General features: G+C 42.2%; 1 protein-coding gene across 4 annotated transcripts; it reads right to left on the bottom strand.

The window, feature by feature from the left end:
* Positions 1-8,055: 8,055 nt before the first annotated feature.
* On the bottom strand, positions 8,056-12,268 carry LOC129817208 (transcriptional repressor protein YY1-like). 4 transcript variants are annotated; one of them, XR_008753684.1, is made up of 7 exons: positions 11,605-12,268; positions 10,338-10,500; positions 10,003-10,047; positions 9,711-9,771; positions 9,443-9,601; positions 8,871-9,164; positions 8,056-8,756 (listed from the first exon to the last, which is right to left on the bottom strand). XR_008753684.1 is itself a non-coding variant. In XM_055872227.1 (6 exons), the coding sequence occupies exons 1-6, from the start codon at positions 12,143-12,145 to the stop codon at positions 8,982-8,984; spliced, it is 1,152 nt and encodes a 383-aa protein (XP_055728202.1). In that variant the 5' UTR covers positions 12,146-12,268; the 3' UTR covers positions 8,056-8,981. The 4 variants fall into 4 exon arrangements, 3 of the variants coding, with proteins under 3 accessions (XP_055728202.1, XP_055728204.1, XP_055728205.1); XM_055872227.1 differs by having other exon boundaries at positions 8,056-9,164; XM_055872229.1 differs by having other exon boundaries at positions 8,056-9,164; positions 10,338-10,488; positions 11,605-12,266.
* Between the last annotated feature and the right edge of the window lie 1,090 nt (positions 12,269-13,358).

Raw genomic sequence — 13,358 nt, 5'->3', positions numbered from 1 at the left:
ATGTGACACGTATTAATGCAAAAATAACATGCAAAACAAGCAAGGCCAAAAAAATGTATATATATATTTTTTGTTGCTAAAAATGTGAGGCTCAAATGAGTAAAACACTTCGCTTGATACTGTTATCTATAAGCAAAGTCGACATTAGAATGCAGTTTACTAAAACCACCTATGAGCGAATTTTTCTAAAGCGCTTTTGTACGCCTAAAGTTGTTTTCAAATGATCAGTTCTAGCGCGTTGATAGGTTTTATGGGAAAAGGGTGTCTCCATAATAACCAATCTAACGCCTTGATCACACCGACAGTGCCTTTGCATTTTGGTACAGCGGAAGTACATTAATTTCCAATGGAACGCTGCATTTGCCTTGCAGCATTGCATTGCAGAGGCAGTTGAAGTGCTTTCTGTGTGATGCATACATTGGATTCATGGAACGTAGGGTACAGCCTCCTAGGGTAACCCCCCTAAGTCACATTAAAACCACAAGATGTCACCAAATTATTTCCCCAACACTTTCCCTGGCTACCACTGCTCTTGCTCAACAAAAAATGTCCTGTGTCATCATAACTTTTGGAGATATTTCAACAAAAACGATTTTGTGGTAAATTGATCACATTTTTTTTTACATTTAAAAAAGTTGTAGATTTATTCCAATGACGTTAGATCTATAATAGTTTTGTAAATATACAAGTAGGAAAGCCTTAAGATAAATTATCCACTTGTTTAGAGAGAGAAATAGTAGTAATATGTTGGATGAGTTTGTAGCAACTTCACTAGCAGTAAACGCACGCCAGCTAGCTAGTTAGCACACGCTTCTCGGGGTGCTAGCTAGGAACCTTACTACCAGATTGTCTGAGCTAAAATATATTAAAAAGATAACGTAACTTAATTGCAGTTGTAAATGTTTCCACTAGTGACTGATAGCTTTACAGTTAATGTTACTTTATAGCCTTTGAGCTATTTTACACAGCATTTTTATGTCATGTAGCTAGCTATGTTTTTAAGAGAGAGCTTTTCAATTGGCATCTCTCCCCCTGTTTTCAGTCACAGGTGGGGACTGGAATCAGGTGTGAGCATTGCAGGAGGTGGGCTCATGAGTTGTGCTCCAATTTTACTGCGGGATAGCTTTATTTGTGACCTATGTAGAAATTAGAGTTAGAGCATAAGATGGTTGCTACCTCAATGTTACACTGGGTTAATTAGTGACGTTATTGTTATGTCATTTTAAAAACTGCTGGGATTTTAAATCTTGCATTATTCAAGTAATATTTAGTGCAGTTGTACATAATGGATTGTATGGAAAAGGACCAACAAAGAAAATGTATGTGCAAGTGAGTTAAAAATAGGGACTTTACATCAAATCTCCTCATAGTGCAGATATTAATGGTGACATGTGCAACACCATTTCCCGCCCATATTTTATTTAAATAATTACAATAAGACAACTAGACACAATTGGGTGAAACCCTATGCCATAATCTTCTACCGGGATAACTGGCATGGGCCCTTTTTTCCAAAAATAACATTTCATGAAATAACCAAAAAAAAGTGTGAACTGTAGCCATTTCTTTCCCTTTAAAGTTAATTCGCCTAAGCATGATCTTCATCCAAATACAATTTTTTTGCCCCAAACGTTGCTTTTTTGCGTCAGCAACCAGACATTGTTCTTAGGGGGTCTAGTTACCCTGTCGTACCCTATGCTTCAAACTGTATGTGTAGAAGGCTTGGCAGAAATGGTAACAGAAGGTGAATGTTGACATTTTGTTTTTCACATATCCAGATAATGCTGCTTACCATTTTGCGCCATAACGCTATCGGTGTGATCGAGGCATAAATAGCCTAGCTAAAACTAGTAAAAAGTTGTCACAACATTCACACATGCTGCTCTGTCTCCGTGACTCAGCAGCCTCAACTGCAGCACTCTCTCATGCCTTAATCACACCTACAGAGTCATTGCACAAAATGGTACGCAGCATCATCTGGATATTTGTGCAACAAAAGTTCAACTTCTGCTACCGATTCTGTCAAGCCTGTGCATACCAGTTTGACGGATACGTTCGAAAAATCCAAGGTGTGCACCACACAGAACGCACTGCCTCTGTAACACAATGCTGCAAGGCAAATGCAGCATTCAATTGGAAATTAATGTAATTCTGGTGCACCAAAATGCAACAACCCTGTCGGTGTGATCCCACACCCCTCCGGCCCTCCCCACCATTCACTCACTTCTCCTCCCCACCATTCACTCACTCACTTCCTCACTCAATAACAGCCTGCTCAATGCCTGATAGTCTGCAGCAGCAGGTCACAGTGAAATATACAGTAGCAGTCTAAAGTTTGGACACAACTACTCATTCAAAGGTTTTTCTTTATTTTTTATTGTCGAATAATAGTGAAGACATCAAAACTATGAAATGACATATGGAATCATGTAGTAACCAAAAAAGTGTTAAACAAATCAAAATATATTTTATAGCCACCCTTTGCCTTGATAGCTTTGCACACTCTTGGTATTCTCTCAACCAGCTTCATGAGGTAGTCACCTGGAATGCATTTCAATTAACAGGTGTGCCTTGTTAAAAGTTCATTTGTGGAATTTCTTTCCATCTTAATGCGTTTGAGCCAATCAGTTGTGTTGTGACAAGGTAGGGGTGGTATACAGAAAATAGCCCTATTTGGTAAACGACCAAGTCCATATCATGGCAAGAACAGCTCATATAAGCAAAGAGAAATGACAGTCCATCGTTACTTAAAGACATGAAGGTCAGTCAATCCGGAAAATGTCAAGAACTTTGAAAGTTTCTTCAAGTGCAGTTGCAAAAACCATCAAGCGCTATGATGAAACTGACTCTTGTGAGGACCACCACAGGAAAGGAAGCCCTCTGGTACAGAGGATAAGTTCATTAGTTACCAGCCTCAGAAATTGCAGCACAAGTAAATGTTTCACAGAGTTCAAGTAACAGAAACATCTCAACATCAACTGTTCACAGGAGACTGTTTGAATCAGGCCTTCATGGTCGAATTGCTGCAAAGAAACCACTACTAAAGGACACCAATAATAAGAAGAGACTTGCTTGGGCCAAGAAACATGAGCAATGGACATTAGACTGGTGGAAATCTGTCCTTTGGTCTAATGAGTCCAAATGTGAGATTTTTGGTTCCAACCGTTGTGTCTTTGTGAGACGCAGAGTTGGATAACGGATGATCTCTGTATGTGTGGTTCCCACTGTGAAGCATGGAGGAGGAGGTGTGATGGTGTGGGGTTCTTTGCCGATGATACTGTCAGTGACTTATTTAGAATTCAAGGCACACTTAACCAGCATGGCTACAACAGCATTCTGCAGCGATACTCCATACCATCTGGTTGGCGTTTAGTGGGACTATCATTTGTTTTTCAACAGGACAATGACCCAGCACATCTACAGGCTGTGTAAGGGCTATTTGAACAAGAAGGAGGGTGATGGAGTGCTGCATCAGATGACCTAGCCTCCACAGTCCCCGACCTCAACCCAATTAAGATGGTTTGGGATGAGTTGGACTGCAGAGTGAAGGAAAAGCAGCCAACAAGTGCTCAGCATATGTAGGAACTCCTTCAAGACTGTTGGAAAAGCATTCCAGGTGAAGCTGGTTGAGAGAATGGCAAGAGTATGCAAAGCTGTCATCAAGGCAAAGGGTGGCTACTGTTTAACACTCTTTTTTACTACATGATTTCATATGTGTTATTTCATAGTTTTGATATCTTCACTATTATTCTACAATGTAGAAAATATTAAAAATAAAGAAAAACCCTTGAATGAGTAGGTGTGTTTAAACTTTTGACTGGTACTGTATATATTTTTTAAGAGAATTGTCACGGCAGCCGCTGTAAAATGTAGAAATAGCCCAAAAACCCGCCACCCGCAACCAATAGATTTTCACCAACGACATCTGGGAAAATGTGAACATACAGTAGAAACACTGCTGTCGCAGCAAGAGTTTCAGCCGTTCTTCATAACTCAGTGGTTTCAGCACCACTGATGTAATCCTTTAAGATGGACACGCGACTGCAGCTGAGACGCTTACCATATGGTGGAAATGTCATCTTCCGTGTCTCAAAAACAGATCTGGCTCCCAATTAGTTTTCTTTAGAGGCACAGAGTAGGGTAGATCATTTAGCAATTTAGTATTCAACCAAAAAACATTATGATGCTCTCTTAGATACATTATGGGTGCGTTTGGAAATTCACTCTGGCTATCTACTCAGATTTCAGAGCACTCTCGTCTGAGTGTGCCAGAGCGCAGAATAACTGATGAATTAAAGAACGCACAACACCCGATGAATATGGCCAGTGTCAGTAAACTCTGCAAAAAAACGTAATTAAATTGTTGCCAACAGCATAATTACAGTCCCCAGTGCTCTAGATTACATGAAAACAGATTAACCAGCTATGCTAGGGCGAGTAAAATGATCAGAGTGAGGTTCTCTCATTTGTGTCGGGAAGTAGCTAGCAAGCTAGCCAGCTTTAACAAGTTGGCTTCGCTTCTTGACTGCACTTGTGAGGTCAGAACGCGTGGGTCAACCCTACTCCTCGGCTAGAGCGTCCAGTGTAGAGTGCGCTCTGAACGCTCATTTATAAATGCCCAGAGCGCACTCTGGCACTCCAGAGGGAATTTACCAATGCACCCTTAATTATATTTTCCCATACTGTACCATATTCATTGATTATGCGTGTACAATAGCTTTGGTCCAGTTTTTCGCAAATACTCATTAAATTGTTGCTCGTGGTTGTAGTAAATGATCCTCTAATTACACAATTTGCATTTGTTTACATTGTGAACTAGCTAGAGTTTCTGCTAGATAGCTTATTGATTTCATTAAATCTTAGTACAATAACCAGTGGTGTATAGTCGAGGCCATATGCAACCAACATCAACTTTTCTCTCATTATTTCAATTCACAAGATAGAATGAATGCGATTATTGAGCTTGGACGCTGCCATGGGACGTGACGCAACGCAAGCGCAACACAGGCAGTATAGCAGCTTTCATTGATATCAAAGGAAGAATTTACTCTGGCAATGCCGGACGCCCGATGGTCATAGTGTAACAGGGCTGTAAAACTGCTAGACTGCACCCTGCGGGGAAGAGTAAAAACATTCCCTGAACTTGTGAATAGTCTGTTTTGATGCATTTTCTCAACTTCACCACAGAGTGTCAGTAAAACGGACTACGGTCAGACTTGATCATTGATGAGGCCAAGAGTTCCTGGAAGCAGGATCAGCAGAATGCTGAGGTATGTGGAAAAACCTGCAGCTCATGCAGAACAGCACAGAACTCCTGCCTTTGTATTAACAACCATGGCTCGGTTCCAAATCTGCCCCTAGCACCTACCTACCCTGCTAACCCTTCCCCTGGGCACTTCATGTATACTGAACAAAAATATAAACGCAACATGCAACATTTTTAAAGATTTGACTGAGTTACAGTTCATATATGGAAATCAGTCAATTGAAATACATTCACTAATGAATGAATTTCACATAACTGGGAATACAGATACGGTATGCAGCTGTTGGTCACATACCTTGAGAAAAAGGTAAGGGTGTGGATCAGAAAACCAGTCAGTATCTGGTGTGACCACCATTTGCCTGATGCAGCGCGACATATCTCCTTTGCATAGAGTTGATCAGGTTTGTTAATTGTGGCCTGTGGAATGTTGTCCCACTCCTCTTCAAAGGCTGTGCGAAGTTGCTGGATATTGGCGGGAACTGGAACACGCTGTTGTACACATCAATCCAGGGCATCCCAAAAATGCTCAATGGGTGACATGTCTGGTGAGTATGCAGGCCATGGAAGAACTGGGACATTTTCAGCTTCCAGGAATTGTGTACATCTCCTTGCGACATGGGGACCGTGCAACATCATGCGGCGCTGGCGGCGGATGAATGGCATGACAGTGGGCCTCAGGATCTCGTCCCGGTATCTCTGTGCATTCAAATTGCCATCGACAAAATGCAATTGTGTTCGTTGTCCGTAGCTTATGCATGCCCATACCATAACCGCACCGCCACCACAGGGCATTGTGTTCACAATGTTGACACCAAATCCCTCGTCCACACAACGCTATACACGTGAGGCCGGTTGGACGTACTGCCAAATTCTCTAAAACGACACTGGAGGCGGCTTATGGTAGAGAAATGAACATTCAATTATCTGGCAACAGCTCTGGTGGACATTCCTTCAGTCAGCATGCAAATTGCATGCTCCCGCAACACTTGAGACATCTGTAGCATTGTATTGTGACAAAACTACACAGTCTAGAGTGGCCTTTTATGGTCCTCAGCACAAGGTGCACCTGTGTAATGATCATGCTGTTTAATCAGTTCCTTGATATGCCACACCTGTCAGGTGGATGGATTATCTTGACAAAGGAGAAATGCTCACTAACAGGGATGAAATACACATTTGTGCACCAAATTTGAGAGAAATAAGCTTTTTGTGCATATGGAAAATTTCTGGGATCTTTTATTTCAGGTCATGAAACGTGGGACCAACACTTTACATGTTGTGTTTATATTTTTGTTCAGTATCTAAAAGGATTGCTCAGGTAGCCTATAAGTGAGTAATCTTTCTCACCAGTATTGACAAGCAATAAACTATTGCCTAATCTCATATCGACCCTTAAAGGAATAATCCACTCAAAACCAATATTTTGGTATTTTTGGGGGACTGTTCAGTCCCAAAATGTTTTAAATGTCAGCAATCAAGTGTTCAAGATATAGGACTTTCAAAACTTGTAACTTGCCTTGATGATACGTTTTGCATCATATATTATTTAATTTAGAAGAATCTCAAAGACACTTTAAAACAAAAACAAGAATTAAGTAATTTATCATTTATGGGCTGCATGGTAAGATATTAAACTCGGACTGTCTCAACTCCACTATCTTAGCACAGTCCTCCACCTCAAAGTCACTGGCTCGTCAGCATGCCCCAATGAAGCTGGTTTGAATGAGGGGGATGGTGGTCTCCTCCAGCAGGAGGGAAAGACCGGAGGACAGATCCGAAGCCATTGATCAAGGCACCCCATCCCCAGCCGCTCTCTGTAGAGTCTGTGGCACCAACCTGGGTGATGCCAGGTGCTGCTAGGGCGCCAGAAGCTCACTGCACATAGTAACAGGAAAAGTTTGATAACCACTTGAGAGATCAGCGGCTCAATTTCAAAAAGCCTCCGCCACTTCTTATTTCAAATAAAAACAATACTGGGCACCGACGTCAGTTCAACGTCTAGTTTCGATTTACATTTGGTTGAGTTGTCAACTAATGTGAATTCACAGTAAATTTAGGTTGAAAGTTGGGTGAAAAAAATATCCAGGTTTCCACTGTGATTCAACAGCTTCACACAGATTTTTTTAGGGTTGAAATGACATGGAAACATTGATTCCACAAGTTTTTGCCCCGTGGGTAGTAATTATCCTTTCAGTTGTTTTAGCAAACCAACTGGCTTGTTGCTTTTCATGGATCAATATAACCAACACTTATTCAGATTACAAAATATAGAGTAGATACAAAAATAACTAAAATACCACTAAATCACTATTTGAAAGTCCTATATCTTGAAAACTTGATTGCTGACATGCAAAACATTTTGGGACTATTATCAGCAGTGGACTAATGAAAAGAAATACCTAAATATAGTAGGAAGTGGAATGGGATTATTCCTTAAATCCCTATGCATTTGTGGAGATCTGAGGTGTTAGTATTATGCCAATAGCACCACCTTGCCCTTTGACAGGCTAGGTGGAAGTTTCACCATATTGCTTATACCAATAACTCAGATCTCTAGAAGTGCTTAGGGGTCAATTCACGATTGAGCCCATGTCTCCAGTATTATGCAAGCAATGTTTTTCACCACACTTATGACAAACACTCCAGGCTCATGTCAGTGGATCTATTCACTAGGAAACAAACATGGAGGGACCTACCTGAATGTAAAACAAACATTTTCATTGCAAATGCAACATTTTGGACTAATGATTACACCCCAGACCTAGAAAAGGAATGAAAAGTAAAAAATGGACTTGGGATGACCGTTTTATTGTGGGCCATTGAAATACATGGGTGTAAATATCAACAAAGAAAGGTCATGGTTGACGGACGCCTGTACATTACATTCTAACAAAGAAACTGATGGTCACGCTGGCGATTTTCATTTCAATGCGTTTCAGTATTCCAACAGAGACAGGCTCGCAGTGAATCAACGGTAGGGACACGTTTCTCTGCAAGGGGACAATCCATAAAAAAGAAAGCAACTCATGACTAAAAGTTAAATTGGTTAACACTTTAAATCACACCTCTATCAAGGTCTACATCATTTCAATACAGCCATACAATACAAGTATACAAGATTATTTAATGGTTAGAAGGAATACAACCAAAAGTAGGGATGAATATGCAAACCAGAACTTTTTACAAAAAATACTATTTGAAGCGATGTGATGGTACAGTAAGTCTTGTCTGAGGGACCAGCATATGGTAAGCGGATCTCAATAATAATCACAAATTGTCTTACTGAACATATCCCAAAATAAGTGTACAATATGCACACCTGGAGAAATAGAAAATTAAAAGCTATGCAGTAGATATGAAGACCGGTCAGTGGAAATTCATTTAGTGGAAAAACAAACAGATTGCTCCCTCTCTCGCAGCTCCATTGTAGAAAGCATAGTCTCTGATGTTTGTCCATGAGTTCCATATTTCTGGCAACAACATGATGCCACTATGAAGGGAGGAGAGAGAGGGGGATGGGAGGAGGGTTTATTATTTTTCAAGAGTGCCGCTGTACTTTAGTCAGCCTATCCAACAGGAGAAGAGGGGGGGAGAATTTCAGTACCTTTTGAATTTCTTTAGTCTTTATTCTTCTCCCCCCCATTTATTTATTTCCTCAAAGGAAGTTGACGTGTGGTGTCATTGGGGGTGGGACTTGGGGCAGGTCGGAGGGCTCTCATTGGTTGTTTTTGGCTTTGGCGTGTGTGAGGATGTGAGACTTGAGGTTGGTTGACTGGGCAAACTTCTTATTGCAGCCGTCGAAGGGGCATACGTAGGGCCGGTCTCCGGTGTGGATACGAACGTGTGTGCGCAGGTTAAAGTCCAGCGAAAACCTCTTCCCACAGCCCTCAAAAGTACACTGCACACAGAAAAGAGACCATGGATGGACAACAAGAAACATTTATTAGGATATACAAATTATTAGTAAAAGTGTGTGCAGTTAAATTCAGTGCTCAACATGCATTAGTCTTTTGTGTCAATGTCCTAGCAAAATGTATGCAGACCCTTAATGCAAGTTAAGGGACTTATTTTAAATTTGTGAATAACCCCCACGGCAAAAATGTTACACTACAGTGTCAAACACAGAGTACTTGGGAGGGTTTCTCCTTTATGTGAGTGTGTGTCTGGGTATTGCACCTGGAAAGGTTTCTCCCCCGTGTGAACGAGTTGGTGGCGTTTGAGTTTAGAGCTCTCTACGAAGGCCTTGCCACACTCGGCACAGACGTGCACGCGAGGCCCGTGGGTGTGGAGATGCTTCCTCATCGCCGAGTTGTCCCTGAACATCTTAGTACAGCCCTGAGTGAGAGAGTTCCGTTATTGAGCCATGTAGGACGCCTTACGGTTCAATGGGGACCAAGAAAACTGTCAAGTCGGGCAAAGATACTGTTGGAAACGGACTACTTACTTTATGAGGGCAGGCTATCGTCCTGGGAGCGTCATCTTCTTTTATCTTCCTCGGCTTCATTCTGAGAAAACATCAGATGTGGAGGTAACATTCATCCTATTGCATTCACAGGAACCAGAACTCAAATAATGTTGCCCATATACAAAATCCAAGTAACCATGTTCAATTGCTAACCAAATAATATAAACCAGCACCCATGGAAGAGTTTCAGTATGGCTGAAACAGCCGGTTCCCTCCTTTCACTGTGTCCGGGTGCTCTGTGTCAATGCGTTGGTTGAACTCTAGAACTTACCGCACTGGGCTCTGACCATAGGGACCCGCAGAGTTACTGAAGGGGCTAAGAACACAACATCCAAACGGGAGTCAGAAAGAGCTCATCACTCCCTTTAGGAAGGAGATTAGGCTATATACCTCCAACATCTACGACAGGAAAACTGCCACATCAAGTGCTACCTTCCGAGACTTGAGTAGCTACACGAAGAGAGTCAAAAATCCTGGCATCTTGCTAAACACCACTTTCTGAGGCGTGCCACAATTATTTGTGTGTCAGAGCTTAGGCTATGCAATAGTTGTGTGTGTTTATTGTACATATCCTTGACGGACAGGTGAGTTTAGACAGACACTGACCTGGCGAACTCTGCCAGCTGTTTGGGGTCTGACAGGTCGATGCCAGGTATTCCTCCAGGGGGCAGCTTCTTCCCAGTCATGTATTCAGAGTAGTCCGGAGGGGAATTCTCCCCAATGATCTGTTCTTCAACAACCGACTCATGGTCGATGTCTTTTTTGTCATCTAGGATACAATGCAGGGACTTAACCGAAAATAGCCTTACAAGACCGGGGTACACCATTGCAGTTTGAAAACAGTCATGTTAACAACAATACTGCAGCAATATTTCTAGACAGTGTAGCTAGTCTGGCTGTGTTATTACCAAAAGTAAATACAATGTATACAATCATGCATCACCTTGATCCCCCTGCACCGTTTCCCAGCCAACATAATTCCTAACCCTGATGGTAGTCGCATATTTTTTTTAAATTGTAGCCACATTATAATGGGTTTACTAGCACGCGAACGGGGGACTATAATTCTAATGTATCAATCATGCATAATCCAAATGCGGATAAACCTTGCTCATGCAATACTGGACAAGGCAAATTGCGTAGGGTCTTCGTTTTTAGGAACGTCTTACTGTGTTGGAAACTCGCTAGCTGTAACTTGTAGAACATTTGTTAACAGTAACAGAGCTAAAAATATATATATATATTTTAAAGCTAGCTAACGTTAGCTGGTTATGCAGACGAAATGTGTGTGCATCAATGCGTGGGCGTAGACTAGAAATATTACTTATTTGGGCAAACAAATATTTGTCCAGCCATTTAAATCTAACATAACTCAACTGGTGCTAAATTAGTGTTATTGACCTAGATAATCACGGCTGCAGCAAGCTAATTGTCCGCATAGCCAACGTTAGCCAGGTAGCTAGTTAACCTAGTTGAAAATAGCTAGCTAGCTACGCCATCGCGGCCTACTCTCTGGAGCCAACAGCGCGCTTGCTCCCCCAACCGCCGCCATCTTCGCCCCGCCGCTCTATCGCCATTTTTTCGGGCCGCCATACTGGTTCTCGGGGAACATGGCGGCGCCCATCAACATCTAAAAACATGGCCTCCCTTCAAAACAAAAACATTTCAATCTAACCGACAGGCAATTCTGCACCGAAAACAACTAAAAGTGATCCCAACCGTGGCCTGGTGAACTACCCGAGGAAATAGACTGGTGCAGAAGGACAACGCCCTGCAACAAGGCCCCTTGCACAGGCTAACAACCATGCACGAACAATGCCGGGAGCGAGATACAATTTTCGAATTGATAGATTACATAGAACCGACCACTTACCCGACGCCCACATTGTAACAGAGAATTCCCCCTCCAGAGTCTTTATTTGCACCTGCTTCTGTTCCCATTTTCTACCGCTTGCTTCTGCAGCACCCAAATAGCTCTTTTTCCCCGCTTTCTTGCCACTGCCGCCTCCCCCTCTCTTCATCCGACCCACCGAGCTTTTCCCGGCCACAGTTACCAGAGTCTGTTCGATGTACTCGTCTTCGACGCCGGGTGCTGGGACGGGGATGAGGATTTGATCATCGTAACTTCCGTCCGCATGCATATCCGAATCATCCCCGCCAACAACCTCCTCTCTTGTCTGCACTAGGATCACTTCTTGATGGTGGTGGTGGTGGATCGAATTCGGGTCGTCTGATGCCAGCGGCTGAAGTGCTATCATCGGCTGGTCTTCATCATCATCGTCTTCTTCCCCGACCACCGTAGTCTCTATAGTCTCCACTGGTATCGTTTCCACCTCTATCTCGTGCAACTCCACTATTTCGGCCGGCATTTCCGAGCCGTCCGCCTCAATATACAGCGTATCGCCGGATGCCATGTTGAATTCCGCCAGCTTGCTTCTCACGCACCCTGTGCTGTGTTCGTTTGCCCAACAAACACACCCCCCTGTTCCGGTTCTCTCTCTCTCTCTCTCTCTCTCTCTCTCTCTCTCTCTCTCTCTCTCTCTCTACGATAACACAAATAGCTATCTAACTCAATTCCGTCCCACACCACCAATTCCCGTCGCCACTATGCTCTAAAAAAATCACAAACATCGCGAGACTTCTGGAACAGTCTCTGGTGAGGGATATGCTTAGACCAAAAAATAAATGAATCACATATGAATTAATAAATGAATGGCTTGGTGAATATTTTTTAGGTTGCTAAAACATTAAGGGCCACAAAGACTTTGACCAACTCACTGCTATGCGTAATGCATCATAAGACTTAAATCGTTTTCTGAATGCAGAATATTACTATTTCATAGAGCGAGGTTTCCCAAACTCAGTCCTTGGGCGTGGAGTATGTTTAGTTTTTTTGCCCTAGCACTACACAGCTGATTAAAATAATCAAAGCTTTATGATGAGTTGGTTATTTGAATCAGCTGTGTTATGATAGGGCAAAAAAAGAAAATATGCACTCAGGGGAGGCCCCAGCACCGACTTTGGGAAACCCTGGTAGAGGAGCGGCCACCTCAAATACCCACTGGTATTTGGCCCATCTAATCTTAGAGATGTATTTCATACCGTTGCATATACTTCTTGAATACTACCCTACACATCCAAAGGGAAATACTGCACTTGACTTATGTTTGTTGGGTTTTCTACAAATACACTTTTACTGTAAATTAGGTCACTATATACAGTAGATGGTCTTTTACCTCTTTCCTAATCTGACCTCTAGATGGCGGTATATACATGGGGACAAAATCCAACAAAATCCACATTCCAGACAGTATATTGTATTGCCTCTTGTGGTGCAGTCATGTATCTGCAATACCTACCCTGCCTACTGACTGCAAGAGTATATTCTTATCAGGATCTCCTTTATGTAGAGAATCATTCAACCCTATACATTGCACTGCTCTAAATTGATCCCCAATGAATTCGCCCCAGGATAGTATTATGTGTTGTTACAAAGTAAAACTGGAACTGATTGACCAAAATATGTACATAGTCGCCCATAGTGTATGAATACACGGTCTGACTAGGTGAATACTTGAGAATGAACACTGAATCAAGCAGTTAATCAAGCACAACTAAAAATAAAAA

The sequence above is a fragment of the Salvelinus fontinalis genome, chromosome 20, assembly GCF_029448725.1.
Source record: "Salvelinus fontinalis isolate EN_2023a chromosome 20, ASM2944872v1, whole genome shotgun sequence".
Taxonomy (NCBI): Eukaryota; Metazoa; Chordata; class Actinopteri; order Salmoniformes; family Salmonidae; genus Salvelinus; species Salvelinus fontinalis.
This window is presented reverse-complemented; position numbering and strand designations above follow the sequence as displayed.

Coding starts and splice junctions, on each gene's coding strand:
- LOC129817208 (XM_055872227.1), bottom strand. CDS start 12,145: ATGGCATCCGGCGATACGCTGTATATTGAGGCGGACGGCTCGGAAATG. Junction 10,501..11,604: donor TGTTACAATGTGGGCGTCGG/GTAAGTGGTCGG, acceptor ATTGTATCCTAG/ATGACAAAAAAGACATCGAC. Junction 9,602..9,710: donor CGATAGCCTGCCCTCATAAA/GTAAGTAGTCCG, acceptor TCTCTCACTCAG/GGCTGTACTAAGATGTTCAG.